Source organism: Mus musculus, chromosome 4, assembly GCF_000001635.26.
Source record: "Mus musculus strain C57BL/6J chromosome 4, GRCm38.p6 C57BL/6J".
NCBI lineage: Eukaryota > Metazoa > Chordata > Mammalia > Rodentia > Muridae > Mus > Mus musculus.
In genome coordinates, this window is record NC_000070.6 from 45,795,255 (window position 1) to 45,807,581 (window position 12,327).

Here is a 12,327-nt window from a genome sequence, read left to right on the forward strand (position 1 = left end):
TTGGGGCCATCTCCTGTACATCAGGCTGGTGGTCATCTCCTTCATTGTGCTGACGTCACACTGCCCTGGGGGGGGGCAAGGCTTCATGGGGGCGGGGCGGGGGGCGGGGCGGGGGCGGGGCTTTGGACTGGAGCTGGACTCCAGCAATTCACTTTGCTTCTGACCACAGTCCCCCTCCCTCCTCTCCTCCCAGTCCCACCTTCACCCCGCTTCCCTACACACTCCCTCCCCTTCTCTAGGTTTTCAGAACCATTTGTATTTTAAAATGTCTAGTCCCTGCAGAATCCCTTAGCCCAGTTGCTCATCCTCATCCCAGCACAGAGAATGAAGGTGCTGGTGCGGAATGAGCCACAGCGTTCCCGGGCCTTCTTTGTTTGGACTCTGATCTACACACAGGCGGGCGGGGGAGCTGGACTCTTCAGTTTCTTCTTAGACATATAAGGCTCTAAAAGGCTGAGGAAATTGCTCCCCTCCCTGCATCAGCCCAGAGCACTCCCCCCAACCCCCACAATTATCTTGTGCAATGACTCCCCCAGAGGCTTTACTTCCTCCCCAACCCCCAGTCCTGTCAGCCAAACACTGTCGGTGCCCCCCCTCCCCCGCGCCCCAGTACTTGTTACAGGGTTTTTATTAAAATAAATAAATAAATAAATCCCTGAAAATGGCCAGTCCTTTACAGAACTAACTCATGTTTTATCTTCAGCCACTTCGAGGTCATCATCACCATATCAGGAAGTGTAAGTCTGAAAGCCCGCTCCATTAGTGTCTGACAGTGTATGAGAAAGCTTACGTTCTGGCCAGGTTGTCAAGAACCTCGGTCTAATCTACTTCCAGATGTGTCTCCTCTCGGTTCACGATGCTACTGAGAATCTTGAGCTATTCTGTTTTTGTACCTTTTCTTTCTTTCTTTCTTTCTTTCTTTTTTTTTTTTTTTTTGTACAAATCTGGCTCTTTTCACAGCGTTTTATTTTTGATTTAGATCTTGAAGCTGTTCGCCTTTCTTTAGTTCTCATTGTATTAATTTAAATCTAATTTTTAAAAGTAAGGAAATGTTAGATTCCTGTTTTTGAAATGTGTTTAATGCTTTTACAACAGAGCCAACCACCTTGGTGGATTCTGGTGCCCACCAGTTTATGAAGTGTTTGGGGTAGGAGCGCTGTATGGAATTTAAACACAAAGCATTCACAGAAGAAGTCTTTTTCTGGAAACATTATGGTGTACTTACAGAGTCCACAAAGAACTCTTAGGTCTGCCCATAATTTCTAAGCATGGCTACACAGCTGAACATCAGACATATATGGGGAACTTAAAAAATATATATATATCCTTGGCTCTCACCCACACCTAGTGATTTTGGATCCCTGAAGGAAAGCTTGGGGGATGACAAATGCTCCATTTCCTGACGCAATTCTGACCCTCAGCTGAGTTGGGAGCCCCTTGCCTAGCTGATCATCATTTGATGGTCCCTCCTGTAGGATTCTGGGGAATTAATGCCTATCGGTAGGGATGTCTGTGACTCCTTATTCTCCTCCAGTGTGGAGAGCATCCACCTTTCAAGGCAGCCCTCACAGTCCTTAGCCAGCTCTGTTTTGTCTGGTTGTGTGTGGGGAAGGGGAGAAAGATGGGAAGTTAAGGGAGAGTGATGGGAAGAGGCAGAAGCCGCTCCCCCTGGGATCTAGTCTGCAGGCGGGCTGGCCGAGAGTCAAGACACAACCTGACAAAAGCCAGACTGCCCACAGAAGAGGTGCCTGTTTTCCTGGACACTCTTAAACAGGATGTTCAAAACAACCAAGAACTCTGCAGGGCCGGGATGTCCATGGCCTTGAGCGGAGCTGTGAGCATACCCTTCTCATCTCTAACTCTGAGCAATGCCTCTTGTAAAACCACCTGACAGCTTCAGTTACAGGGACAGGCTTCAGGTCAAGGTCAATATGTAGACCAGCTCATATTTTAAACTAAAAAAAAAAAAACAACCCCCAAAACAACAACAAACCCTAAAAAACGTAATTTTAAAACTTTGCTTAGTCTTTTTGCCTTCTTGTAAATTATATATTTTGAACAAGGTAACTTAGAAACCAGAGTCACTATCTATCTATCTATCTATCTATCTATCTATCTATCTATCATCTATCTATCTATCCACCCATCTATCTAGAGCCATAGTAAAGACACCTAACTAAGCCAGACTCTTCCTTGAGAAGCCCATATCCACACTTGGGTATATTTGGTCCTTTTCCTGTGCGTGTGGCGTGTCTCACTCACTTAGATAAAGAGCAAATAGTAACACTTACCGCCTTAAACTCCTCCTCTGCTGCATCGTTAAGGGTTCAGCTCTAACTGAGTGGAGCTCCCTGGGCGGGGAGTGGGGGGGGCATTTCTGGGTTTTGTCTCCTCACCGGGGATTGTATTCAAACTTCACAAGTACTGGGCGAGCTACATGCCCAGTTCCTACTATGCTCTGCCAGGATGTTTTTCTTGGGGTGCCCCATAACCTCCCACACACTGGTCTGGCTTTGCCCTCTGGCACTCCACAGACCCTGCCTGATCTGGACTTTCAGAGACTTGGTGTACATATTTTGTTCCTTGAGTTCTAAAGGGAGAATACTCCAGATTTTTCAGTCACCTGGATCTTGTGCCAGCCTTTCTTAGTGACTCCCTAGTTCTGTGACTTCCATGGAAAGGTCTAGAAGAGACGCTCAGAGTGTAGGTGGAGGGTAGGTAGAATTTATCACCCAGCAGTAGGGGATTGCACAATAGCCAAAGGGACCACGTGAGAGCAGACAGAGGTCAGAGACCACTGCCACTGTGCTGACCATTTGTGAGTGGGCTTTTTCTAGAGCAGGTAGCTGTTTCTAAGGAATGTTTTCTGTCTGGGTGATGGACAGGTCTATTTGGATTCACTCTTAAAGTAAGGAAGAATGGTATGTCTTGTTTTTTTTTACCAGAAAGCTTGAAGGGAGGCAATAATCTTGCTGAGGGTTGTTTAGATAGTTATCTATTAATGACACCTCCACCCAAGACAGTACAGCATGTTATATCTCTACCCAGGATAAGAGCTATGACAAGATCACACTCCTTTGACCAGTAATAAAGTCCTGCGATTTCAGATTCAATCCTATAAGCCATTGGTTATGAGAGTGGTGTCCTTCAAATCCACTAATCTGTAACTAGCTACTTAACACCGCCAGGATTCTTCACACAATATGGCAGCCAGCCTAATCCCCGTGTAACTCACTTCCACTGTCTTTCTGACTGCATTTTAGGCTGTTTTTTTAAAATGCATGTTATTTTAAAAATCTTCAGTTCCTACAACCCCAACCCCAGGGTCTTGGCCCAACTGTCCACCCTCAGCTCAAAAGCAGAGACCAATGGTCAATGTAGACTTTATAAACAACATAGCCCATTTTGTTTGGAATGTATCCGATCTGCTCACGATTTTGGAACAAGAATTTTCAGTACTGTCTTAGTAAAACAGGCTCAGGAATGCTGATCCGCGGCACTCTATCAACAAGGTCTGTCAATGGTTGATATTTAAGGAGGGGTCCCAGGATAGAGCCGGGCATGTGATCCTAGGAAAACCCCACCTCTCTCTGGGTCCCTCTTTTGATTGTCAAAGGAGTGTCCTTAGGCTCTCAGACTTGAGATGCCTGCTCCAAAGAAGCCAAATCAGAATCCTCTGGAAGGTGCCTGATGCTGGACCTAAGATTAGGCTAGGGGAAATCAGGGTGTTGAGCCGAGATCCCTCAGTGGTGGGCGGTGCCGGGAGCAGGCGGAGCTTAGCTGGTGACGGAACCACATTGGCTGGCTAGCGGCTGAGCGAGGCGGGTCCGCACGGCTGCTGAACTGACCGGAGAACGCTGATACTAGAATTTGAGCCTGAGCGCGATTCGGAGCCTGAGCCCCAGACCACCGCAGGTAGCTACCGCCGCCCTCCCTCCGCACTGGGGCACGCTACGGTCCCCGAATGGCAGGTCTCTTCCGGGTGCACTGCTGGGTTCTTTCCACGCCGCTTCCTATCGGGGAGACACTGGATGGGCTGGGAGAACACAGAACCACCCAAACCTTCTCATCTTGGTTCCCATCTGGGGCTAGAGCCACTGGCCATAGTGGACAGGCTAGGTCTAAGTGTGTGTTCCGGGGTTCTGACTTCAGGCCTTTCACTCGGTGGACATGAGTATCTGATATTGGGAGGAACCACAAAGCTAGGCCTTTGGGAATCCAAATCCAAAGATGAGAGAGTAGTGTCCCTGAACATCTGTGGTTCCCTCTAGAGTAGCCATCAAAATCTGTTCTACTCAACCTGACGGGGACAGGGAGGGAGGCTGCTGAATTTACAGTGAGAAGATGAACCGCAAACTGTAAAGCTGGATAACCTGTGACCAGAGCTTTGTCTTTTCTTTTCTTTTCTTTTCTTTTCTTTCTTTTCTTTTCCTCTCTCTCTCTCCCTCTCTCCCTTCCTTCTTTTCTTCCTTTCTTCCTTCCTTTCTTTCTTTCAAGATTTATTCATTTCATTTATGTGAGTTCACTGTAGCTGACTTCAGACACACCAGAAGAGGGCGTCAGATCTCATTACAGGTGGTTTTGAGCCACCATGTGGTTGCTGGGAATTGAACTTCGAACCTCTGGAAGAGCAGTCAGTGCTCTTAACTGCTTAGCCAGCTCTCCAGCCGGACCAGAGACTTTTCTATGTGCAAAATGAAAGCAACCACTTGGACCCTGTGAAGATTCTGAGCAGCAGAGCCTTGGTGTGACCTAAGAGCAATTTCACACACACACACACACACACACACACACACACACACACACACAGAGAGAGAGAGAGAGAGAGAGAGAGAGAGAGAGAGAGAGATCCTGGTCTTTTGGTTACAAGGACAAAGCAGATGTCCTTGATGGGCCTGCTGGCTCAGGTTCCCCTGGGAGGGCTTTTTTCTGGTCAGCATTGATTTCTGTATGGCTAAGGACCTGGTGGGATCCTTGCTTTCGTGGATTAGGTTTTTTTTTTCTTTCTCTGCACTTGGGACAGAGGGTTGAAAGGGCCTGGGATGGGAGTGGGGGTGGGGGTGGGGGTGGAGGTCAAGGATCTGGGCTGGTGCAATTACATTTTACTGCTGGGTGGAGCAAGCCTCCGAGTGAGACAGAAAAGACACAAGGTTTCTATTCCTAGCCAGAGATTAACTGTGTAACTAATCTAGGAAGTAGAAACACAGTCTAACAGTCGTTTATGCAATTTTAGATACATTTACATTTCATCATGTTATCATGCTGTTTTAGTAAAGAAAGTCACTGCTGTTTTAGGTGACAATAAGCAGACCTACCTCAGCTGGTGTTTGACTTGTACCCCAGAAAACTAAGCCCCGTCCCACTGTTCTGGGGTTGGGGGGCTCTGCCAGGTTGGTTTCTGAGACCTTGAGTGTTCTGATGTCTGCCAGAGTGGAGTGTCTCTGGTTTTAGACATGGAAGACCCCATTCAACACCACCCCAGGGAACTCTACATTTGAGGGAACTGGGGTCCCAAGTCTCTAGGGTCCTTGCTCAGATCTCAGGGCAGTTCCTCAGTGGCCCTTGTGGGAATCTTAGTGTGTTTTCCTAGTGTGTCACTCAGTCAGCAATAGGTCTACCCTAGGACCGGACATGGTCATAGAGGTGACTCTGACGAAAGAGCAGAATTAATAATTATTTGCGTTGTTTGCGTTGTTGAGGCAGGGTCTCCCGCTGTAGGCCAGGTTGACCTTGGACTCCCAAGGGCTTGTTTGGTTATCTCTGTGGCTTAGAGCATCCAGCTTGCGGAGCGTGAGAAGGGCTTTGTGTGTGGTTTAGGCCAGAACTAGGGAAAGAAAGGTTCTTGGTTTCTCTTGGCTTTGCCTGTAGCCACACTAAAATCTTATTAAAAAGATAAAATTCAAGCCAGGAGGCGTTACAGTGCAAATTTTAGCTGTGACACAAATTATCGGATTGGTGAGTATCTCCTGACGCTGCAGGGTATTGTCATTCTCAGAAGGGGGGCTTCCTGGAGAAATTCTGATCCCTCAGAGTCCCTTCCCTCAAGGTCTGCCACGCTAGCGGGGCATAGAATGACAGCAACAAAAATCCCTGCCTCAGAGGAGCTCATCCTACTAACGTGCTTAGGGACAACGATGCACAGGCATGTAAGATCGTACAAGGCGAATGAGACTGAGAAACATACTTTGGAGGTTCGGAGGTCAGCTCCAGAGGTGTCCCAGGGTTGCTTTGCTGCTGCTGTTGTTTGTTGAGACAGAGTGTGTTATGTATCAGAGTTTGTCTTCAAACTCACTGTGGAGCCAGTGATGGCCTTGAACTCCCGACCCTCCTCCCTCCACCTCCTAAGTACTAGGGTCATGGGGATGAGCCCCATACATGGTTTATGTCATGGGGTGATTGAACCTAGGGCTTTGAATGTGCTAATCAAGCACTTTTATCACCTGGGCTACATCGCCAGTTATCGAAGCTCCCTGATTCTGGTATTCTGGTGTTAGATAGGGAACTAAGGAGAAACAGGTATTTGTTGCAAACACAGAGGCAGGTTATTAAAGGTCAGGTCATTTCCAATGGGGAGGGAGCAGGGCTGGAGAGGAGTTTAGCTGCTCAAACATTAAAAATTCACAGAGGGGCTGGTGAGATGGCTCAGTGGGTAGGAGCACCCGACTGCTCTTCCGAAGGTCTGGAGTTCAAATCCCAGCAACCACATGGTGGCTCACAGCCATCCGTAACAAGATCTGGCGCCCTCTTCTGGAGTGTCTGAAGACAGCTACAGTGTACTTAGATATAATAAATAAATAAATCTTTAAAAAAAAAAAAAAATTCACAGAGGACCAGGCTTCTGTTATACAACTGGGCTTTCCACCTCGGTTTCACGGTGTGGGCTTTTCCTCAAATGCACAACTTCATGCCTGGTGTGTCTCATTAGCACCTTAAATTTTCATCCAGAAATGTGGACTTTAGCGTTGTGATGAGCCATTGGTTCCTTTCAAACACTGCAACAGGAGGACCAAGAAGGGCTACACAGAGCCGGTAATATTTGATAGAGACCCAAAAGAGGTGAAAGAGCAGGCCGGAATTGAAGGGGACATGATGGGTGGATTTTGTACCCCACAACCTATGCTTTTGGAGGCCTCTGGGTAACCCTGTTCACTCCCACCTGCTCAGCTTGCTTTTTTTTTTTTTTTTCCTATCTGCTCCAAGGTCCTCAGGATGCTGACTGCCCGACTCTTGCTGCCCCGGCTCCTCTGCCTCCAGGGCAGGACTACCTCTTACTCTACAGCAGCTGCTCTCCCGAACCCAATCCCAAACCCAGAGATTTGCTACAACAAGCTGTTCATCAACAACGAGTGGCATGATGCGGTCAGCAAAAAGACCTTCCCCACAGTGAACCCCACTACAGGTGAGGTCATTGGGCATGTGGCCGAAGGTGACCGGGCAGATGTGGATCTGGCTGTAAAAGCAGCCCGAGAAGCCTTCCGCCTGGGGTCCCCATGGCGCAGGATGGATGCCTCAGAGCGGGGCCGGCTGCTGAACCGCCTAGCTGATCTTGTGGAACGAGATCGAGTGTACTTGGCCTCACTGGAGACGCTAGATAACGGGAAACCTTTCCAGGAGTCTTATGTCTTGGATCTGGATGAAGTCATCAAGGTGTACCGTTACTTCGCTGGCTGGGCTGACAAGTGGCATGGTAAGACCATCCCTATGGATGGTGAGCATTTCTGCTTCACCCGACATGAGCCAGTGGGTGTCTGTGGCCAGATAATCCCTTGGAACTTCCCACTGGTCATGCAGGGCTGGAAGCTGGCCCCGGCACTCGCCACGGGCAACACTGTGGTCATGAAGGTGGCAGAGCAGACCCCACTCTCTGCTCTGTACTTGGCCTCCCTCATCAAAGAGGCGGGGTTTCCCCCAGGAGTGGTGAACATCATCACTGGCTACGGCCCCACGGCGGGAGCTGCCATCGCTCAGCACATGGATGTGGATAAAGTCGCCTTCACGGGCTCCACTGAGGTAGGCCACCTGATTCAGAAGGCAGCTGGCGAGTCTAACCTCAAGAGAGTCACCCTGGAGCTGGGTGGGAAGAGCCCCAGCATTGTGCTGGCAGACGCTGACATGGAGCATGCCGTAGATCAGTGTCACGAAGCCCTTTTCTTCAACATGGGCCAGTGCTGCTGTGCAGGCTCCCGGACATTCGTGGAAGAGTCCATCTACCGTGAGTTTCTCGAGAGAACTGTGGAGAAGGCCAAGCAGAGGAAAGTGGGGAACCCCTTTGAGTTGGACACCCAGCAGGGACCTCAGGTGGACAAGGAGCAGTTTGAACGAATCCTGGGCTACATCCGGCTGGGACAGAAGGAAGGGGCAAAGCTTCTCTGTGGCGGGGAGCGTTTGGGGGAGCGCGGCTTCTTCATCAAACCCACAGTCTTCGGGGACGTTCAGGATGGCATGAGGATCGCCAAGGAGGAGATCTTTGGGCCCGTGCAGCCTCTGTTCAAGTTCAAGAAGATCGAGGAAGTAATCCAGAGAGCCAACAACACCAGGTATGGCCTGGCTGCGGCTGTGTTCACCCGAGACCTGGACAAGGCCATCTACTTCACGCAGGCCCTGCAAGCTGGGACGGTGTGGGTGAACACCTATAACATTGTCACCTGCCACACGCCATTCGGAGGCTTTAAGGAATCTGGCAATGGCAGGGAGCTGGGGGAGGACGGGCTCAGAGCCTACACGGAGGTGAAGACTGTCACCATCAAGGTTCCCGAGAAGAATTCCTGAGATTGGCCATCTTGGAGGCCCAGCCCTGTCCTGCAGCTCCGTGACATCTAGCCAGTGGAGGGCAAAATCTGATTTCAGCCTGAGTTCCCAGTGAAGTGTTACAAGAAGTGTCAACCAATAAAGTAGTCCAGCCAGAGCTTTTCTACTTAAAGCAGAGACGGTGGCTGGGCCCAGAGTGCAGCCCATTTCATCCCTCGGTCCCACCTCTCTGATGAGTTATAGCCAAGAAGCCTTAGGAGTCTCCATAAGGCATATTCAAAACCACTGACTGGCCATAAAAAGGAGTGATGGGCTGATCCCGGGGCCACAGGGATCCTCAAAAACAGAACGATCAGTGAAGGACGCCGGCCCCACATCGATCAGTGTTTGGCTGGGACCCGGGGGAGGGGAATGGGGAAGGACCACTCGTGGATGTGGGGCTCCTCTTGGGGGAGGTTTTGAAAATGTTGTGGAATTGGGCAATGGACACAGTTGGACAACTTTGCAGTCATACTGATTTACTATCAAATTATGCACTTAATTAAGGTATGGGAATTAATTTCACTTGAAAATTAAAATAAGCTCAGTGTCCTATTTGCAAATCTGTATCACTGTTTTCCTTTACGCTGAACACTTTACTGTCTCTGGCCCAGACAGGACCCATCGAGTAATTGCTACCTCCTCCCCACCCCCGCCCCCAACTCCCTCCCATGTTTCCAGGTTTCTTTTTGATTTCTCTTGGCTGATGACTAAGTACAAAGACTCATGGGAAATGCTATACTTCCTGCCCAGGGGACGTCTGTATGTGTCATTTAGGGACTTCCACTGTCACCCTCCTAACCTCTACTGAATCACCTCATCAGGAGGCCTTTGCTAGCTTCGAACCTCAGAGTACACACACTCACACAGACACACACACACTCACTTACACATACTCACATACACACACACTCACATACACACACACTCACATACACACACACTCACATCACACACATACATACACACACACTCACATACACACACACACTCACATCACATACACACTCACACATACTCACACACACTCACTCACATACACACACACAGAAAATCCAAGCCTGCAGGTGGACAAGGTCAGAAGCTGAAGCCCAGCTGTCTCCTTGTCCTCTACGGTGACAGATCATGGTACTTACAGATCACTCTAAGTTTTAAAGACTGCTCATTGTGACTGCTACACCCAGTGAAGCCTGTCTGCGAATGCTACACCTTGTGAACACTATGCCCTGCTCATCTTTTCAATAACCTGTCCTCAAAACGACTTTGTTTTCCAGAACTTCCTATGTAGCCAAGGATGACCTTGAATTTCGGATACTCCCGCTTCTGCCTCCTGAGTTCGGAGATTACAGGTCTGCACCTCCTCGCCCACTCAGCTCTGAGGTGCTGTGGGTCACACTCAGGGCTCTGTGAATGCTAAGCAGTCTCTCTCCCAGCTGAACTCTATCTCCAGCCTTCCTTCACTATTGCCACAATGGCCATGACTTGGGTTTGGTCTGAAGCGGCTTCTTAGGGGTTGTAGGTTTGTTTGGGTCCCTTCTCCCTGTCTAGGACACCATGCCTGTGAGACTTTTCTAAGGCTGACATGACCTTGACTCTACGAAGTTCTCTTAAGAGGCTATTGCAAACCTCTCTCCCATGGCACAGTAGTGAACGTTTCTTAGTAGGATGGCTAATTCTCACTGTCAACTTGACTGGCTTGTCTCAGCCTCCCAGAGTTTAGCCAAATTGGGAAAACCCACCCTAAACAGAGCCGGTGCCATGCCATGCTGGGCATTCGGACTGAATTAGAGAGAAAAAGAAGCCTGGTGTATATTATTATTCATTTCTTCCTGACTGTGGACACAGGGTGACAGGGACTCCACATCCCACTGCCATGCCTTCCCTGCCACAGTAGACTGTATCCCCTCAAACGAGGAAGGGAGGTGTCCCTGGGCATCGGCAAAGTGTAGCATGTCTGAACAGCAAATCTGAGCTGTGGTAGATACTGAGGTTTGGAGGCCACCCAGGCGTCCATTGTTCCTGTCTACAGACTCCCACCAAGCTCATACTAACTTGGTCAAGCGCAGTACCAGGTTTCTTTGCATACCACTTGGGTCTTAATACAGTATGGTGAAACAAGGCTGTCGATTTGTATTCATTGATTTTTCCAGTCAGCAAGTAGAAACTAAGAGGTTTACTGTTTTCATTTAAAGATGCATTTGTGTGTATGCACCGGTGCTTGAGTGTGCATGCCATGTGCGTATGGATGCGGACAGAAACCAGGAGATGGCATCAGATGCCCTGCGGCTGGAGTTTCAGGTGTCTGTGAGCTGCCTTACATAGGTGCTGGGAACCGAACTTAGGTCCTTTGGAAGAATAGCAAGTGCTCCTAACCATAGACCCATCCCTTTAGCTCTGAGAGGTTAAATAGACAGCTTATTTGAGCCAGTTTTCCATGAGCATACCTGAAAGGCCAGACGAGGGACTATACGTAGGAGCCCACCTAATCAAGCCTCTATGCCCAAGTCCGTGGCCCCCAATCCACAAAGGTGCTTGAGACTCAGCCACACCTGCCCTATCACCTCTGATACCACCTAGGGACTTTTAGTTGGACTGACACCATTACAGGTATGAGGCTGATCTCTGGTGGTCCCCCCACTTTTACTAATTCACTCAGATCATTCGTTGATCTGAACTAGAGAGAGAAAAAAAAAGACCTGATTGTAGATGGACCGTTGGGAGAAAGCAAATCAGACAGACGGCCCTGCAGGGCTCACACTCCATAAGCAAGACAATTGCAGAACAGGATGACATGCGCAGTGGCAAGTGGGAAGTACCCACAAGGCACCAGCTAACCCAGAGCTCCCATCTGCCCTCGGGTAGTCCATAGAGATGCTGTCAACGTCTGTTAAGCAGCTAAGTAGAGCAGACACAACCTGGACCTTCCTCTCTCTCCTCCGCTTGCTCTACTCTGCTCATCCCAAGGGCAAGGCTGAGCAGGAATGGGGCACAGGATCCTGACAAGGAGGTGACAAGACCATTGGTAAGGTGTGTAGGCCTTCTGGAAGAGGGAAGGGCAGAGCTTGAGAGATGGAGAGACAGGTCAGCTGTTCCCACAGGAGCAGGGAGGCTGGGAAGCTAGGTAGTCGGGGGTTGGAGCACTCCGGCTTGCACCCTTAGAAAGCCATGCCCCACAGTAGGAAGCCCTGACAGGCATAGGCTCATATTTAATTTCACTCTGCTTCCATGTGGACAGTGAACTTGACTGTGTAGGACACTGTTACTCTGTCCACTGTGACATTAGCTTGACCAGGATGTGGCATAGTAGGGATCCTGGCCAACCGTGAAACAGGGTAAGGTAACAGGGGGATTGGTGCAAGAGGAGAGTCAAAGGTAGTTCTTCTAGTTGGAGTGTGTAGGGGGTGCCAGCTACTGTCAAAGGGAGCCTTGGAACTGGGGAGATAGCTCAGCAAATACTTGCTTAACATGCATGACACACTGGGGTTGTTCTCCAGTACCACATACAATGAGGCATGGCGACAGACACCTGGAATCTAACAC

At 49.3% G+C, this 12,327-nt stretch overlaps 1 protein-coding gene across 1 annotated transcript; it reads left to right on the plus strand.

Annotated features, from left to right (window-relative positions):
* The first annotated feature begins 3,767 nt into the window (after positions 1–3,767).
* On the plus strand, positions 3,768–9,354 carry Aldh1b1 (aldehyde dehydrogenase 1 family, member B1). The gene is made up of 2 exons (NM_028270.4): positions 3,768–3,915; positions 7,201–9,354. The coding sequence occupies exon 2, from the start codon at positions 7,210–7,212 to the stop codon at positions 8,767–8,769; it is 1,560 nt and encodes a 519-aa protein (NP_082546.1). The 5' UTR covers positions 3,768–3,915; positions 7,201–7,209; the 3' UTR covers positions 8,770–9,354.
* The last annotated feature ends 2,973 nt before the right edge of the window (positions 9,355–12,327 follow it).

Excerpts from the sequence above, each read along its gene's own strand:
- Aldh1b1 (NM_028270.4), top strand. The coding sequence starts at position 7,210 with ATGCTGACTGCCCGACTCTTGCTGCCCCGGCTCCTCTGCCTCCAGGGC.